The sequence below is a fragment of the Alexandromys fortis genome, unplaced genomic scaffold (genome assembly GCF_014885135.2).
Source record: "Alexandromys fortis isolate MF-2015 unplaced genomic scaffold, M_Fortis_MF-2015_v1.1 scaffold_33, whole genome shotgun sequence".
Taxonomy (NCBI): Eukaryota; Metazoa; Chordata; class Mammalia; order Rodentia; family Cricetidae; genus Alexandromys; species Alexandromys fortis.
In genome coordinates this window covers 739,684-759,717 of record NW_026067917.1, presented here as the reverse complement: position 1 = coordinate 759,717, position 20,034 = coordinate 739,684, and the positions used below count along the sequence as shown (strand labels likewise).

The 20,034-nt window shown below is 37.2% G+C and overlaps 2 protein-coding genes across 2 annotated transcripts in view; one reads left to right on the top strand and one right to left on the bottom strand.

Moving 5' to 3' along the window:
- Nucleotides 1-20,034, top strand: part of Galnt13 (polypeptide N-acetylgalactosaminyltransferase 13) — a 565,342-nt gene that overhangs the window by 115,645 nt on the left and 429,663 nt on the right. The window contains exon 2 of the mRNA XM_050139950.1: nucleotides 12,906-13,074. Coding sequence (XP_049995907.1) covers nucleotides 12,906-13,074 — 169 coding nt within the window. The remainder of the gene's footprint in view (nucleotides 1-12,905; nucleotides 13,075-20,034) is intronic.
- Nucleotides 15,859-16,509, bottom strand: LOC126500263 (galectin-related protein-like). The gene has a single exon (XM_050140005.1). It carries the CDS (start codon nucleotides 16,489-16,491, stop codon nucleotides 15,973-15,975), a length of 519 nt encoding a protein of 172 aa, XP_049995962.1. The 5' UTR covers nucleotides 16,492-16,509; the 3' UTR covers nucleotides 15,859-15,972.

The following is a 20,034-nucleotide window of genomic DNA, read 5'->3' as shown; positions in this document are numbered from 1 at the left end:
TCCAGGGGTAGGTTGATCCCGAATTTCCTGAGAAACCGAAACACTGATTTCCAAAGTGGTTGCACAAGATTGCATTCCCACCAGCAATGGATGAGGGTACCCCTTCCTCCACAGCCTCTCCAGCAAAGGCTATCATCAGTGCTTTTGATTTTAGCCATTCTGACAGGTGTGAGATGATATCTCAAAGTTGTTTTGATTTGCATTTCCCTGATTGCTAATGAGGTTGAGCATGACCTTGAATCATGGAACACATTTTCTGCAGTAAAATTTTAAAGATGGTGTAATTTCATTTATAGATACTACACAACCTGTTTAGTATTTTGGAATGTAAATATATTATTGTGAGTCAAGGTATTACATTTGTGTGTTCAAATAAGCTCATATGTAAGCATGTTTTAATAGCCTGTGTAGATAAATATATGAGAATATTCAATGTTCAAAGACATATGTTTGAAATAAATTCCTAAGTCATCCTTGAATCTTGAAGGGACCACAGAAACTATTAGAAGAGCAGTAACTTTCTATGAAATTTAAACACTCCCAAAGAAAGGTCAGTAGTCTTCTACACATTTGATCTGAAAACTCTTGTATGTAGGGTCCTCTCTAGTACATTTTGTCTTTAGTTCATCTTCTGTGGGGTTTGTCTTTAAATGGATTGTGGAATTTCAGAGAAAACATATTTTGTGATTTGGGAGACAATGAGGAGCAAAATATTGGGGTCAGTATGAACTGAAGGCCAGAGATACCTTGGTTATATTTCATGTCAAAGCCTTCATTGTACCAGTGCATCATACTCTGGGTGTCATTCTCAGATCTTCAATACACATATAAATTATAATAAGATACATAAATTCAATTATTATTTATAAGATACATAGGCCAAAGTAGTATAACTGACCTCAATTTAATGACAGTGGCCTCTGATAAATTCAGGTCCTTTGGAGTGACATATAAGCCTGGCCAATGGAAAGCCAAGTACAAAGTATTCTTTATGGCAGAGATATGTCACAAGAGACTTTTTTTATTATCTTCATTTTCTGACTCTACTGCAAACAGATATGTGAAACACAAGAAAAAATATTGTCTTTAGAACATTGATATATTTGTGATAGACCATGAATGCATACCTATGAGAATGTGAAAATTTCTAATTTATTATAACTCTCACATTGGAAGTGATAGATGTGCATGAAAGGTTACATTCTTACAAAGAATGAATATTTACAAAGCACAGAAATCAACATCAGTAGGGGGTGGAGAGATGGCTCAGAGGTTAAGGGCATTGCCTGCTCTTCCAAAGGTACTGAGTTCAATTCCCAGCAACGACATGGTGGCTCACAACCATCTGTAATGGGGTCTGGTGCCCTCTTCTGGCCGGCAGGCATGCACACAGACAGAATATTGTATACATAATAAATACATATTTTAAAAAAAATCAACATCAGTAGAGTTGACAATGCCGGTTTTGAAAGTCTGGTTTGCAATATCATGTCTTGGAAAGCATAACATATGGGGCAGTGTTTTGATTTTTGTTTAATATTTTACTCTTTCAAGTATATATCACATATCAATGAGATTTTTTACAGAATATAACTACTACCTTAAAACAAATTGAATATATTTTACTCCATAGGAATAATGTCTATCTCTCCTTTTGCAAGCAGTTATCATTCTGAACAAAAATAAAAAAATCCATAATAAAAGGCACAAGAGCAAATAATGCCATTGATATTCAGTGATTATTTTGAAACACTGCTAAATTACTGTGTTTGCATTTTGTTGATCATTTATGATAATTTGAAGATTAAAAATCAATATTCTTCATATCTTAAAAGAAGATTCTATGTTAAAGAAAACAATGATTATAACATGTGATAATTCTACATTTATATTATATATTATTTATAATATAATATAATTATAATATAATGTTGAATTAATTGTTAATCATTTTTAACGATTTTGTATGACAAGCAGAAAATAACATATAATGCAAATATCAATTATTTTTTGTAATCTACGGATTCTTGTTACCAGGGCATTACTATCAATATCTGTATTAATAATAAAGAAACTAGAGAGTAGATTTAGCTGCCTTCTCTCTAATGTGGATACACTGGCTTGCTTATTGAGATGCCTAGTAGTGGAGATGAGGATAAATATTGTATGACAATTCATTTTGACTTTTTCATTTGGCTGAGTAGAACTGTATTTTGTGGTGTGTGGGTAGTCTAATGCTATGTACAGGAAAAGGATCAATAGATAAAAAAAATCACAGTTACTATTTAAAGTATAGCATGTGCGAGATAAGCCACATAGCCAAATTATTTATTCTTTCCCACACCCAATTTATGTTATTTAAAGTAACAAGTTTCATGTTTATTTGTTTTCTTTTTTCACTTAACAAGATTCATTCTTTCATGTACAATCTAGAAAAAGAAAAAAAGCGAAATCCACATTATAAGTTCATTTTTTTTTTTCTTAAGAGTGGTGAGAAGCACTACTAGGCCTGCTCAGACACAATAAACACTCCTGGGATGTCTAATACATTCATTAGTTTTGATTAACTAAATTATATTTACCTTCATAGGTGAGACACAAGCTGTGGCAAACAATAAACTGTTAGCTTCTCCATTAAGACACTGAGATGACTAAGGAGAACGACCACATGTACTTAGTGCTCTAGGATTATGGATACTGTTGATGATGATTTTAATTTTATTGCTTCAAACATTATCCACTTGCTACCACAGATGACAATACCATATAATGCTAAAAGGAAATAATGCAACTATATACTTTAACCTAATGGTCACAGTATATGATGTGGTAGTTGACCCCTTGCCTTCCCCACAAAGGGGAATTTTAAAGTCATCCTTTGTTTAATCCTGAAAAATTTGTCTTGGCCATAACTCTTTTTTGTATTATAATGGATTTACAGTTATAGGGAGTGCTGGGGTTTAAAATAGATTTCTGTATCTTCATTTTGCTCCTACATACTTTATTTTGCTTATATAATCATTTCTTTTTTCTCTGATAACTTTTTATTACTTTATAAATAATAGAAAGCAAAATTTCCACTTCTTCCCACTTCCCTCCCTCTCTTCCCACCCCCTCCAGTCCTAAGAGAGGGCAGGGTACTCTGCCCTGTGGGAAGTCCAAGGCCCTCCCCTGCTCCCAGGTTTAGGAAGGTATGCATCCAAATTGACTAGGATCCCAAAAAGCCAGTACATGCAGTGGAGACAAATCCCAGTGCCATTATCATTGGCTTCTCAGTCTACCACAATTGTCAGCCACAATCAGAGAGTCCAGTTTGATTCCATGCTCCTTCAGTCCCAGTCCAGCTGGCTTTGGTGAGCTCCCATTAGTTCAGGCACATTGTCTCAGTGAGTGGATCAACCCCTCGTGGTCCTGACTTCCTTGGTCATATTCTCCCTTCTTGTGCTCTTCAATTGGACCTTGGGAGCTCAGTCCAGTGCTCCTATGTGGGTCTCTGTCTCTATCTCCATCTGTCTCCAGACGTAGGTTCTATAGTGATATTCAAGATAGTCATCAGTCTGACGATGGGACAAGGCCAGTTCAGGCACCCTCTCCTCCACTGCCCAGAGTCCTAGCGTGGGACACCCTGTGGAATCCGGGATCCCCTCTAGAGTCAAGCCTCTTGCCAACCCCACAATGCCTCCCTTAATTAAGATATCTTCTTCCCTGCTCCCATATCTGTCCTTCCTCCATCTCAACCATCCCCCTCCCTCAAGCTCTCCCCAGCCCTCCCCTTCGCCCTTCTCTCTCCGCTTCTCCTCTCCCCCCCCCACTCCAACCCCACCCCCATGCTCCCAACTTTTGCCTAGTGGTCTTATCTGCTTCCGATTTCCAGGAAGATCTCTCTATATATTTCTTTGGGTAATCATTTCTTTCTTTTTTTATTTTTATTTTATTTTTATTTTTAAATTTCCCGCCTCCTCAAAGCCTCCCATTTCCCTCCCCTTCCTCCCACACCACTCCCCCTCCCCCCACTCCTTTCCCCATCCCTCTCCAGTCCGAAGAGCAGTCAGGGTTCCCTGCACTGTGGAAAGTCCAAGGTCCTCCCCCCTCCATCTAGGTCTAGGAAGGTGAGCATCCAAACTGGCTAGGCTCCCACAAAGCCAGAACATGAAGTAGGATCAAACCCCAGTGCCATTGTCTTTGGCTTCTCATCAGTCCTCATTGTTCAGAGAGTCCGTTTTTATCACATGTTTTTTTTTCATTTCCAGTCCAGCTGGCCTTGAGTTGGTGGGATAGGGGTAAGGGGAGATGGGGAGAGAAATGTGAGAAGGGGAGGATGGGGGGAACTTGGGGAATTGGGATGGTTGGGATAAAGGAAGGATGGATATGGGAACAGGGAAGCAAAAATCTTAATTAAGGGATCCAGCTTAGGGTAGGCAAGATACCTGAACCTAGAGGGGCTCCCAGGTGCCCAGGGGGATGTCCCCAGTTAGTGCCTTGGGCGGCTGATGATAATGAACCTGAAATGGCCCTATCTTATAACCACACTGATGAATATCTTGCATATCACCATAGAACCTTCATCGGGCGATGGATGGAGATAGAGACAGAGACCCACATTGGAGCACCGGAAGAAGCTCTCAAGGTCCCAATGAGGAGCAGAAGGAGGGAGAAAATGAGCAAGGGAGTCTGGACTGTGAGGGGTGCACCCACCCACTGAGACAGAGGGACTGATCTATTGGGAGCTCGTAATCATTTCTTTTTAAAAATTCATGTATTTATTAGTTTTGTAGCATGTATGTGTGTGAATGTGTGTATGTTTGTTTAGGTTTATGTTTGTTAGGTAATATGATGTGTGTGTCTGTGTTTACTCAGGCATACTTATAGGAGTTGGTACTCTCTTTCACTTGTATATGTCTCAAGGAAGCAAACTCAGGACATTAGGCTTGCTGGCAGACATCCTCAACTGCTAAGCCATATTGCCCCTTCAAACCCATGTTCATCTCTTCTAATTTTTCTTCTTAAAATAAGTAATAATCTTTGTCAATATCTCTTAGCTGTTAAGAAAGTCATCTTTTCATCATTTAACACAGTGTGAGTCAATCAAGAGAAATTTGGCTTCACATTTTGGAAATTTAAAACCAAACTGAGTTCTGCTTGTTTATTTGAGCTAGGGGTATGGGTCCATCACCTTGAGAAGCTGTCAGAGCAACCATTTACTCAATGGATAAGAAGTGAAAAGAAAGACCGATGCCCATGATCCTTTCTAAACTCACAATCTCAAGTGACTACCCTCTTAATGGTACCATGACCTATAAGCAACCCAGTCCCAAGAAACAAGACTTACTTTTATAGCTCTGTCAGAATACTTCAGTTCCCAATCATATTAAACAGTACCTAGTTATGTGCTTTGTTATTAGTTACATGTATTATTTCTGTTTAAAGATAAGCACATAGAGAACTTAATCTAAAGCCATTCTCATGACCTTGAATGACAATATAAACTTTCAAACAGAATACCTAATGGGCACTAATTTTTGTTTAACATCACTAATGGTGTTGTTTTAAGTAGAAAGTTCTCCACCTGTTATGCTCTAACATGGTTTATATTATGACCTTTTTGTTTTCATAATAAATAGTATAGCTTACAATGGTTTTTTTTTTTTGGTGGGGGGGTTGGTTTTGGTTTTTCAAGACATGGTTTCTCTGTGGCTTTGGAGCCTGTCCTGGAACTAGCTCTGTAGATCAGGCTGGTCTCGAACTCACAGAGATCTGCCTGCCTCTGCCTCCCGAGTGCTGGTATTAAAGGCGTGTGCCACCACCGCCCGGCTACAATGTTTCTTCACACATATTTTTAGCCATTATTTTGTCAATCCTTTAAGATAGGTGGTTTTCTCCAGGGAAGAACACACTAAATGGTCTTTAGTGTCACCCAGTGCACTCTGAAACACACATACAATTGACGTAGTTCAGGTGTTTCCATATGAACCTGAAATTTGTCCTTTTAAGATCTGTAAAACATTTTGTTGGAAATGAGGTGGGTATTGCCCTGAATCTATATATTGCTTTAGAGAGGATGGCCATTCTCACTCTCTTACTCCTAGTGATCTATGAAAGTGGGACAAAATTCCATCTTCTCATATCTTCTTTAATTTCTTTCCTCAAGGTTTTAAAGCTTTTTGTCATAAGTTTTCACTTGCTTGGTTATAGTTAAGCCAAGACATTTTGTGTTATTGGAAGCTGTCGTGAAAGGTGTTTTCCCAAGCTTTTTTTCCCTCAGGCTGTTTGTCATTTATATAGGAAGACTGCTGCTTTTTATGAGTTAATTTTGTATTCAGCAACTTTGCTGAAAATGTCTATCAGCTGTAAGAGTTCCCTGGTGGAATTTTTAGGATAACTTACATATACTATCTTTTCATCTACAGATAAAAATACTTTGGCTTCTTCCTTTTCAATTTCTATACTCTTGATATCCTCCAATTCTCTTATTGTTCTAGCTAAAATTTCAAATGCAATACTGAATAAGTATGGATATCCTGGTCTTGTTCATAATTTTAGTGGAATTTCTTTGAATCAATTTAAATTAATGCTGACTGTGGGATTGCTGGGGTAAACTTTATTATGTTGAAGTATATCCCTTGTATCTCTAATCTCTTCAGGAATATTACCATGAAAGGATGTTGGAGTTTGCAAAAAGATTTTCTACATCTGGTGGAATGATGAGGTAGTTTTGTTTTTCATATGGTTGATTACATTTATCAGTTAATGAATCTCTTGCATACAACCTACTTGATCATAGTGGAAGATCTTTTTGATATGTTCTTGGGCTTAATTCACAAGAATTTTATTAATATTTTTGAATCTACATTCATAATCCAAATTTGTCTGTAATTATCTTCCCTTGTAGAGTCTTTATGTGATTTGGGTATCAGGGTAACTGTGGCTTTAAAAATGTATCAGGTATTGTTTATTCTGTTTCAGTTTTGGGAAATTATTTGAATAATATTGTCATTCTAATTAAGTAGAATTGTGTACTAAAGTCATTTGTCCCTGGGCTTTTTTGTTTGGTTTGAAAGCTTGTAATGACTGGTTCTATTTTCCTAGGGGTTCTAGGGCTTTTGAAATTGTCTGCTAGTCTTGATTTAACTTTGGTAAATGGTATGTGTCAAGAAAACACTTCATTTTTTTTAGGTTGTCCAGTGTTTTGAAGTATACAGGATTTTAAACATCCTTATGACTCCAGATTTTCCCAGTCTCTGTTATGTCCCTATTTCATCTCTTACTTATTAATTTTGCTATTCTGCCCCACCTTCTAGTTTATTTTGGTAAAGATTTGTTAATCTTATTGGTTTTCTTAAAGAACAACTTTCTGTTTCATTGATTCTTGGTATTTTTGCATGTTTATTTGTATGTTATTCACTGCAGACATAAATTATTTCATACTATCTACTCTTTTTGGGTATGATTTCTTCTTTTGTGCTTGAGTTTAGTTTTCAGTTGTGTTGTTAAATTACTAGTATAAAATATGTTCATTTTTTTTTAACTTAGGCACTTAATGCTCTGAACTTTCCTCATAGAACTGCATTCATTGTGTTGCATATGTTTGGGCATATTGTGTATATATTTTCTTTTTATTTTAGAAAGTCTTTTATCTTTTAAGTTCTGTCTTCATCCACTTTTCATTAATTAGCTAGTTCTTCCATGAATTTGTAACATTTCTGTTGTTGTTGAAATCCAGTTTAATCTGTAGTGGTCAGATAAATGGTGGTGTTTCAATTTTCTTCATAATATGATGACTTGCTTTGTGTCAAATTATGGTAGGGTCATTTGGCTTATAATGTCTGTTGGCACCAGCATTTTTCTGTTTAGTTTTATATATATGACATATTTGTTAATGAGAATAGACTACATTTGTTTTATAACATCAGTTAGTTCCAGCATTTTTCTGTTTAGTTTTATATATATGACATATTTGTTAATGAGAATAGACTACATTTGTTTTATAACATCAGTTAGTTCCAGCATTTTTCTGTTTAGTTTTATATATATGACATATTTGTTAATGAGAATAGACTACATTTGTTTTATAACATCAGTTAGTTCCAGCATTTTTCTGTTTAGTTTTATTACAATGGTCTGTTTATTGTTGTGAGTGGGATATTGAAGTCTCCCGATCTCAGTGTGTAAGATTCATTATTTGACTTAAGCTATAATAGTGATTCTTTTATGAACTCTGGTGCCTGTATGTTTGGTCCATGGATGGTAAGAATTGTAATGCCCTCTGAGGGTATTCTTTTTGATGGGAATTTAGTAGCCTCTCCTATTTCTTCTGATTAGTTTTGGTTTGAAGTCTATTTTGTCAGATATTAAAATGGCTACAAGAGCTTGCTTTTTTGTCAATTCGTTCAAAATACTTTTTCCATCATTTGCTTTTCTGGTCAAATGTATTTGGTGTTCTGTCCATTTCTTATACCTTTATAGGTATCTCTTTCTTTAGGGTAAGGATATTTTCTTTTGTTATTCTTTTTAAAATATTTTCTCTGCCTTGGGCCTGAATTTCTTTTCTTTCATCTATTCCTATTATTCTCAGTGTTTGTCTCTTCACAGCGTTCCAAAATTCCTGGATGTTTTGTGGCAGGATATTTTTAGATTTAACATCGCCTTTTCCCTGATGTATCCATTTCCTCTTTTTGTGTCTCCACTGCCTGTGATTCTCTCTGCCATCTTTTGCATCCTGGTAGCATGACTTGCTCTGAGATTCATGTTGTGTTTCTAAGTTTTTCATTTGCAATTTATCACGATTTGGCTTTTCTTTTTTTTTGATCCTATTTCTCCTTTCAGGTCATGAACTGTTTTATTCATTTTGTTTCACTGGTTGTGTTTCAATATACTTTTCTTTAAGAGATTCATTAATTTCTTCTCAAGACTTTGAGGATTTTCATAAAGGGTATATTATGGACTTCGTACTGTGATTCTGCTGTTTCTATTCTCAGGACCTATAATACAGTAGGATTGCTGGACTTTAATGGACCGTGTTGTTCTGCCTGTTGCTAATTGTGTTTGCATGCTATATCGTCTTGGCATTTGGGTTTGGGAAGATCACCATTCTAGGTGCTAATGACCTGTCTTATCTTGGTTGGGGGTGGGTGTTTTGTTTCCTGTGTTTTGTTGTCGTCTCTATTTCTTAGGTGTATGTGATGACTCTGTGTTTTCTTTTAAGAGATCTTGTGAGGTATGGCTACTAGGGTTCCTGTGTAAAATAATTTCCTAAATATTGAGGGATGAAGATGTGCTGGGGGTGTGCAAGTGGTCAACAGATGGGAAGAAAACAGGGTGCCCCACTAGGATCTGCTTATTACCCTAGGAATGGGGGCACAGAGTTAGGAGAAGCCATCACAGGTAGTCTGCTATGTCTGAGTGTAAAATTGGATGACTAGATTTGAAGGAGAGGAGAGAGATTAAAGATGTGAAGCTCTCCTACCTGCTTGCCTGGCCTGTTGCAACTGGAGGGAGATAGGATCTCTCCATCTCACCAGGGGCAGGTGTGTACCTTGGCAGAGATGCCCAGTGCTGTAAGCTGGGCTGAGCTCCTTGTCATCAAATCTGAGAAAGTTCATGTGGGGAAAGGACCTCTGTTAAATCCAGATGAGGAACTCTCTTAGCCTCTGGCAAGATAATCCTGGCCAACAGGTCCTTAAGAGCTCTGTTGGTCCTTTCTACAATGGCTTGTCCCTGTGGATTGTAGGGGATGCTAGTGGTATTGGAAATCTTTCAGGATCCCAGAAAGTCATTGAATCATTGAAAGACATATAGGCGGGACCATGCATGCAGACATACACACACACACACACACACACACACACACACACACACAATTAAAATAAGGTAAATATTTTAAAATGTAATAATATAAAAGATTCAACTCAAAATAAAATCTAAAATCAGAGAGGATGAAAGCACATGTCACCTAAGTTCCATGAACAGTGCCTGTGAAAGAGGTCAGACTGAGTTCATGTTTGTGTTAGGCCTGAATTTACTTGAACATTTTTCTATGGTGTTCCATGCACAGGATCATTCTCCATGCCTCATTTATTCCCATTGGTCCCCTGGACATTTGGAAGCAGGCTGTATCAGTTCTATTCAAATTGATCATGGTGATCTAATTTCAAACAAATATCACCAGTCTTTTCTTTAATGCAATGCAGAAGACCATGTTTGCAAATTCAGCATGTCGTAGTGCACAGCTGAGAGAAGAATAAATGCAGGATTTAATGATGCCATCTTACCATCTTATCAACTGAATTTAAAATGGACATTAATTCTCTCAGGAACAGGTGAATCAAAGAAGTCTCCTGCTAGAAGCTGAGAGTGAGGCATGTTGTCTTTTATTTTAGAGAGTGAAGATGCCTAACATGGAGAAAAGGGAAGAGCCCTGGACACCTCATAGAAACCCTACCAGGACACTGAGGCCTCTAGAAAGAAAGGCCGCTGGATATTTGACTTATATATCATTTTACTACAAATCCAGGACTGAATTGTAAAGGCTCTTCCCAGGGCCATTGTGGGCCCAGCTCTCAAGGAGTTTTGGCTAATGGATCAGAATGGAGAAGTAAGTTGAAGAAATGACATACCCCTCCAAAAACATGAATGTCTGGAAGCTACAGTTTATACCCAAGCTACTTCACAGGCCCTTCCACTTCTCTCTGCTTCACTTTTCTCCTCTGTACAGTGATGTTGATTACAGCAAGGACTAAAGTGTAGATAGAAGTGCCCATTGCTTTTCTTTTTGATGCTTGCTGTTGCACCGAGCACACTGCAGGTGGTCAGTGGTTGTCGGGTTGTCGTGTTGATGGAAAGTGTTTAAGCATGGTGTTTGGCTAAGGATCCAATAAATGTCATTAGGAGATAGTTATCAGAGTTGTGTAGTCATGGCAACATCAGAGCTGTGCAATAGTAGCAGTAGTTGCTATTGGTAATAGTAACAAGAATAGAAGCATTAAGCCATGCTTAGCTAGGAGCACAGATGACCGACTACAGCTACAGAGATGAGTTGGCCACACGATAGGGGCATATGGAACAAAGTTTCAAGGAATTTATCCTGATGCTAGAGGGAAGCTACTACTGAAGTCTTCCTGCTAACAAGACACACAATGAGAGCATAAAAAGATGGACTAGAAAGCAAAAAAAAAAAAAAAAAAAAGTTTAGCAGCTACAGGGAAAGTATGTTTTCTGGACACAGCAGGGAAGTTGCATATGTGCATATGAGCTCACAGCAGTTGTAACAGCATGCCCAAGACCTGAGAAAACTGAAGACACACAAAATCTCAGCATGGAGAACAGAGGTGGGACATGAAATTCTACCCCAAGCTGAGGCGCTATTGGCAATTGATAGCTGTGTGTGAAAGAATCGGTTTTCTTTAAAGAGTGTTGTTCCTGGTAACTCAACTGAGTGCCAGTGGGAAGCCATATTCCCAAGAGTATATGGATAGTACAAATTGGACTTGATAGATGAAAAGAGAGAAAAAGAATAGAAAGTCTGTAGGGTAGGGAAGAGGGTTGAATTGGAAAAGTTGGCAGAGGGTAANTGATTAGAGGGGAACTTCTGTGATTCTTCAGGCCACAATCATTTCCCCGCACTGTGTCTCCAGATTGCAGATGGTATTCAAGAGCCCAGACTTGGTTCTGCCTCCTGAGGGGTGGAGGTCAGTCCTTATGTGGAGTTCGTGGGTGAACCAAAACAGAAAAAGAAAGTGGGCCTTCCTAAGTGGATGGGCAGACAAATATGAGAGAAAACACAAAAGAAGGAAAGGATGAAATATACAGCAAGCCGACAGCCAACATCAAATGAAATGGAGGGAAAATCCAAGAGATTCCATTAAAACCAGGAACAAGACAAGGCTGTCCACTCTCTCCATATCTATTAAACATTGTTCTTAAAGTTCTGTCTATAGCAATAAGACAATAAAAGGAGATCAAGGCGACTCAAAATGGAGAAGTAACACCAGGGGGAAGAGAAGGAGGAGGAGGAGGAGGAGGAGGAGGAGGAGGAGGAGGAGGAGGAGGAGGAGGAGGAGGAGGAGGAGGAGGAGGAGGAGGATGATGATGATGATGATGATGATGAGCTGCAGTTAGGCTACCCGATTCCCTGTCCGAAGTCCACTTTATTTTAATTTAGTATAAGGACATCAATGATGAGTAGTGTGTTAAAGGTTCATTTAAAACAGCTAGAATCACTTCATTGTGGTTTAAGCATGTCTGCTCCCCCCCTCTCTGTTATCAATTACACACACGCACACGCACACACACTGATGCAATTTAATATATTATTTTGAATAACCAGCAAGAACATCTGTGTTCATGTCAAATCCAATGTTCTGCTAATGAATTGTCAAGCCCTGATATTTCACTGGAGCATTCCCGTACGATGCACCTAGGTCATTTGACATTTGATCTGAAATCATATTATACCATTCTCAAACCCCGTTCAAGCTCTCTCAAAATGTTTTAAAGGATTAGCAATCTTCCTTGCTTTTGTAAATATGTAATTGTAAAAGATGCGTTGAAACATCAAGTTTTAATAGGATTTGTAGACAATTTAACTTAGCATATTTTACAAAAGGCACTTTGTCTACTTATCTCTCAACTTCATCTGTTTCAGGTAAATATGTTATAAACTTAACACAAAACTAGTTAAGTGACATTTCTGTTGTTTCACTATTAAATATTAAAGATGGATTGGGTTATATGCTATGTTTATACTTGGAACATTGCAGAGAGAGTTTCTTTGTGTAACACATAGTTTGTAAAGAGTAGTCTGTGGTATTATACCCTTAAATGATAATAATGCATAACAGAATTTTATTTAAGATATGAGCTTACTCTTTTCATTATCTGTATGTTTGTATCTGTGTGGTGTCTTACAGCTGTTATTTCAAGAAATCAAGAAGGTCCAGGAGAAATGGGAAAGGCTGTCCTTATTCCAAAAGATGACCAAGAGAAAATGAAGGAGTTGTTTAAAATCAATCAGTTTAACCTCATGGCCAGTGACTTGATTGCCCTTAACCGAAGTCTGCCGGATGTGAGATTAGAAGGGTAAGTTTGCCTGTGCTGTGAAATCTTGTGTGTTATTAAATTCCATGTCTCATGACTTCTGCTATGACTGTATGAATTTTATACCAACTTGGTTCTTGCTGATTATCAAACAAATAACCAGCCTTAGCTGAGAAATATGGAGTATTTTCTTTTCAGATAAAGCCAAATACATTACTTGGAAAGGCATTGAAGATTCCAAAGACTACTAAGCTTTTAATCCAAAAAGGTCATCTTTGTTTTACTCTATCTTTCTGAATACCAAACATGGTATTTCATAAGTTTTTTTTTTCATATAAATTTCTAAGAAGGCATCATAAGCTTCATTTGGAAAAATATATATGGGCACAAAATTAGCCAACTTATTGCATACTTCTTTGTCTCTTTAAAATTATTTACGCTTGGGCATGGCTATAGCTGGTGATGAAGCACTTGCCTAGTATTTTCAAGGTCTTTCATTTAATTTTCCATACTACTATGCAAATTATTCATTATTGGTTTTAGCAATGTATACTGTTGTATTTAAATGCTTGTTCAGTTTTCATTAATGGAAGATAAATTCACTTCTTGAAAAATTTATGTGACAGACTGTAAAATGCTCTACATAGCTAAACATATTTTAAATATAAGCAATAAACATCAGAATATTTAGTGCTAGCTTTATCACCCTATAGTCTTTGTGAAACATTCTCAATAATCAAAAAATATATGTTCTGAGATTTTAGGAAGTTGTCAAGTTTCCAAATACATTATAGATCACACTTTCATGTAAAAATAGTTTTTTTTTGTTTGTTTTATTTTTTTGGAGGGGGAGTTCAAGACAGGGTTTCTCTGTAGGTTTTGGAGCCTGTCCTGGAACTAACTCTTGTAGACCAGGCTGGCCTCGAACCCCCAGATGTTCTTCTGCCTCTGCCTCCCAAGTGCTGAGATTGAAAGCATGAACCACCATTGCCCGGCTCGTAAATAGTGTTTTTTTAGCTACACAATGATATTCTTTAAGTAAAATCATTTTAATGCTAGTAATATTTGTCACTAATAACAGACTATTTCATTAATATATTTTGATGATAACAATATATTTACTATTCGTGTATTTTTCTGAATTGGTTTGAATGAAAGTGAAAGAGCTTTCATTCTAGAATCACCAGGTTCTAGAGCTGGTGATTATTACAGGATTCCTTTGATGAACAAATGAATGGCCCCTCAATTCACTATAATGTTCTAAAATGTCTCTTTCAAGAAAAGAATAACTTTGGCATGGTAACATATAGGTAAATCCATCACTTGGGAGGACAAACAAAGATGATCTCAGGTTTGAAAACAGCCTGGATCTAGGCAGAATTTTCCAGGCAGACCTGGACACTATGAGGACACAGTGTTTCCAAAACTCTATGGAATAGAGAGAAATGCACAAGCCATCACCTAGCATGTACACTTTCGTGACTCAGCAAATAAACATTGGGTATTAAATGAATGCACAATAACTTTCTAAACAAATTACATTTATTCCTGTGTTTGCATTTGTGTGTATATATATATATGCTTGCATTTCAAAGACATGCATACATTATTTTCAGAATAGATTTGTGCATGATAGATGCCAATTATTATTGGGTTACAGTATTGTGTTCATATACTTGTTTTATAATACATGATATGTAAATGTCATATTTCTGAATTTTAGAAAGCAAAGTGATTGTTTTCAACTTTTAAAATAGTTACTTCTAGGTGTCCTAAATTTTGTAACAGATCTATAATTACCTAATGTAAAGAAACATGTTTGTTGGTGAAAAGAGGAAGCGACAAAACAAACAACAGCAGCAGAGTCTACAATTAAAATATTTTAAGCAATAAATACTTGATAATATCTAAACTGTGAAACATTCCAACATGAATCAATAGAAAGTTAACTTATTTGTCATAATATCATCTAAAATACTATATTTGCATGGTTATTATTACATGATATCTTGAGAGTTAAAAAAAATATTTCAGGAAATAAGAGTGAAGTACATAAAGTTCAGTTTGATGTTTCCTCTCTCACATTGTGTGCCAGTGACAGAGATGAGATATTTTCAGAAGTTCCTAGAAAAATCATTGTGTGTGAAAGGTCTTTGTGATGGCTGAATGGATTCTTTTTTTTTTTTTTCGTCGACAAAAACTGGAGTTTTATTGAAATGCTGCAAATTTTCCCCAAAAGCACTTATAGCAATTTAAGTCAGAAAGCCAAAGTTGAGGGAGTGGAGAGTATGCTCAAATTCTTTAAGGTATAAATCCACTTGTTTATGCTTGGAATACATAATCTTCCTCCTCAGACCTAAGTTCATCATCTGGACATGAATACATACACTGAATATAAATAAATAACGGAGGAAGTGTAAGAATCCAGGTTAACATGATGCTGTGCTAACAAACAGAACGAACCCAAAACAACCCCCAAGAAAGCGTAAGAAACCAAACCTTGCACAATCTACATTCTATGTAAATACCCTGACTAAAATGTCGGTTGTGCTACGCAATTCCACTTTCGTGCAGAAAATGCATCGATCTGATGTACCGTTGTTGTTTTTTAAGGTCTTTAGCACTTTTGTTCCTAAATATCATCTTGCTCTGAAATGATGAATAATTGCTACCAAATCACAAATCAGATCACAAATCCGTTTTAGTTTAGTCTGAATAAAATCCAGCATAAATGTATTACTTTGTTCTGGGCACGATGGCTCGATGTCTTTCTGGCGAGCTTTCTTCCAGAGGAAGCTGTCATTCTGGACTTACACTGCACGAAGTCTGCCTTTCGTTTTTGTTTTCTTTCTAAGTCTCCAGATTTTGCTAGGACACTTCTCTCAGACAGTCATGTAGTCGTGGCACCTGATCGGATTTGAAATAGAAGCGCTCTAAACATCAGCCAAGCTTGGTGATCTGGAGGTCCCCATTGATCTTTATGGTATCAATTGCAGATAATGTTTGAATACGATGGTAAAAATCAAAAAGTTGGTGTCCATCCACAAATACTCTGAAACGTGGGTGCTCACAAAGAATCTCCACCCTGAATGGCTGGTCTGGGATAAACGGGAAGTAAGGGATCGCCGACTGTTCTTCACCCCTTTCTCCTGAGATACAAGAGTTTCTGAGGAGCTGCCGTTCTGTGAAGACAGCCTTGAGTTCAATTGCCACATCTGCAGGGGGATCTTCCGAGTCGCCACAGGTCAAGCTGATAGCAAAGCTTTCTGGGTTGAAATCTACGATGCCCATCACTAATACCTTCTTGCCTGGTCGCATGCCACCTTTAATGTGCCCACAGAATGGAACTATCAGTCGTGGGAAGTACACGTCGGCTTGAACTGGAGAACCCAGGGAGTTGTTTAAGTGCCCATCATCCATTTTCACCACGGCGTCGCTGTCGGCCACCGACCCCGCCATGTTCCTGCAGCGAGCGACGGGGACCCTGAATGGATTCTTGAGTGTCTTAATATATCAGTACAGGGAATAATTAAATTTTACTTCTTACCACAAGTCAAGTTTCCAATTTTTTTCTAAAGAGTCATAGTTAATTTTATATTCATTTGATCTAGAATATTGTTTTAGATTTCATTAGTCAAAGTCCAAAATTTTTAATTTATTAGTTTTTAAATGTGTGTTTATTTATTTTACATCCCTACCACAATTTCCCCTTTCTGCTCTTATCCCAGACCCTTCCCCCAGCCCTATTCCCCTCTGCACCCTCATTCACTTCTCCATTTCTTTTCAGGAAAGAGCAGACCTCCCACTGATATCAACAAAACATGGCATATCAAGTTGCAATAAGACTAAAAACCTTCACTTGTATTAAGGTTGGGCTAGGTAACGAAAATGAGGATTAGGGTCCCAAAAGTCAGCAAAAGAGTCAAAGACAGCCCCTGATCCTGTTGCTTGGAGTCCCAAAAGTTTGAATTGAAGTGACTAGGCAAGACTTCCACAGGAGGAATTGGGGTACTAAACCAACCACATAAACTTCGACCTACTGTCTGTCCTGCCTATGAGATGTACTGTACTGTAATAAGGGTGGCACAGAGGTGAGAGTGACCAACTTATAACTGGTCCAGCCTGAGACCCATGTCATGAGAGTGAGCCCAACCATGGCACTGCCTGGAGCACCAGAACCCAGAGGTTGAATGGCCCGGAGGCCTAGAATAGAACTAAACACGACCAAGAAAAAAAGTCAATGTAATTATGTATGACGATATTCTGCTATACTCCTAGATTGGTACCTAGCCCAGTTGTCATCAGAGAGGCTTCATCCAGGAACTGATGGAAACAGATGCAAAGACCCACAGCCAAATAATAGGCCAAGCTCAGTGAATCCTGCCAAAGAGGATTGTAGGAACCAGAGGAGTGAAGGACATCATGAGAAAACCCGCAGAAACAATTAACCTGGGCTCATAGGAGATCACAGACACTTAACAGCCAACTAGGGAGCATGCATGTGACAGACAAAGTCCAATTCCTTCTTGATTGTATCATAATAATAAAGATATAAGCCGGGCGATGGTGGCGCACGCCTTTAATCCCAGCACTCAGGAGGCAGAGGCAGGCGGATCTCTGTGAGTTCGAGACCAGCCTGGTCTACAGAGCTAGTTCCAGGACAGGCTCCAAAGCCACAGAGANAAAAAAAAAAAAAAAAAGATATAGCGCTTGTGATACATTTCATCACTAGAATGCTTTCTTGACATGATGGAAGCTCTAGATTTATTCTTTAGCTCTTCAAAAATCAAGAATGGAGGACAGAAGGAATGAACTAATATCTTAAATTACTGATGCAAATAATAAATTAGTAGTTACCCACATGGATATGAAATGACTCATCATGTACATGCATATAACTTGTATACTTAAATAATTTTCTGAAAAATCTTCACTTGTGTTTATGAAGAGCTTAAGTTCCTACATAGAAATGAAGAGTCCAATAAATTCCTTCACATATCTGTTCTATTACAATAGTCTGTTTAGAATCAATTGTCAACATTATCTAAAAAATAAACCATGTTTACCTTGAATGTCAATCTAAAGTATATTTACAGATGAAGTTTGTGAAGCTTTCTTAGTCAATAAAGGGCTTGCCTTAACAGCACAGCCTCTGCAGTTCTATCCCCAGGATATATCTAAAAAGATCAGAGCGGCAGCATTTGTGTTTAATCAATCACAATACTGGCTAAGGAAGATAGGTGTCCCCAGGGTAGAAGCAGGTGGATTCCTGAGGTTCTGCAGGCTTGCCAGCCTATCTTAATTACAGAGCCCCAAAGTCCTGGTGGGAGCCCCTTTCTGTTGATGCTCATTGGAGACCTGTATGTAACAACATGGCACATTAGAGCTAAATTCTCATTCAATGGACATTTACACATTTATATTGCAAACCAATATATTTAATTTGTCAGTAAATTACCCATATTTTTATATGGGTAAAGATAATATATTTACTAAATATATACTAAAGTATGTTGAGATAAAAAATAATCACTTAACCCACAGTGTGTATTTTAAATGCAATAAAATACTGTCTTCAGTACATCTAAGAGATTTGTCTCATAATAGATATAAACACATAAAGAAAATTCCCAACAGTTGCACCCAGTCTGTTCATTTTTCTTTAAGTATACTGTACATGTGTGCACTTGTGCGTGCACGCACACACACACACACAGACACACACAGAAAGAGTTGCTAAAATTCTGAGTTAGGATGTTGAAAATGATTAAACTGACATGAATTTAATAATCAAATGCATTTGTTTCAAGGAATTAAATAAATAGATGTCATTTTCTTCATTTTTAATCTATTCTTTTGTAAATATTTGTAGAAGTGGGGTGAATAAAAAACCTCTTGAGTGGTACTAATACATTATTTGGATCACCTGTTCCCTGGAATTACAACAAATCTAAAAAAAATAAGAGTAGAGATTAGAGAAGAGATGCCTCTTTAATAAATGTGATTTGAAGAAGTTGCATATACCTTAAAGCACATACATGCTATACCTTCTTTTTAGTAAACCATAGAAGAGCTGAGCAGTGATGGTGCATACTTTTTAATCACAGTACTGGGGATGTAGAGGCAGATGGGTCTCTATAAGTTCAAGGCTTGCCTGGTCTACAGAGTAAGTTCCAGGACAGTCAAGGCTACATAGAGAAACCATGTCTCAAAAAACAAAAACAAACAAAAAATAATAGGTAATAATCCATAGAGTGATCAAATAATTTACATAATTAAATGAAATAAAAATAAACATGTGTTTTATTCCATTATTTTATAAAATATGTGCTTATGTTAGTATGCATAAAAATGGGAAAATGCACTTTCTTTCTTACTAAGACAGTTCAAAATCCAACGATACCACATTCTTTTTACTAGCTTTTTTGGAAGTAGAGGAAACAATGAGTCTCATGGTAGCTAGGAACAAGATTCCATTCTACCACGAGGATGGAGGCAGATAGGAAATTGTTCTTTAATCATGGCAGAAATCATGTAATCTTAAGGCATACTCGATGCATCAATTTTGCTTCTTAGCAACTCATTATTTTTCTTAGCCACAGACTCTTTTCGCTGCTTAGACCCACCAATCAGCCAATCAGCCAACCAGGAAATCCCTGTTGTTAAACTAATATTGGTAGCCTTTAGAGCAACTAAATCATAAGACTGGGCTTGATGAACAATGAAAAACAATTATTAGCTTAAAGACTAATTATGATATTTTATGAGCATTTTTAATTGGAAAAATGATGCATATGGTTGCCCTAATTCTTAATGATATACATATGTAAAATATTTCAATTCACTATATTGTATTGTTATTCTGTGGAAATTTTTATGCCCTCTAGCTACTCTTTTAGATTTAAGAAGACTTTTAAGGTTCCAACTTCTCTTTCTACTTTGTGATTATTTTGGAGTAATACATTAACTGTTAATGTTGATTGAATTTTTATTTTAAAAGCT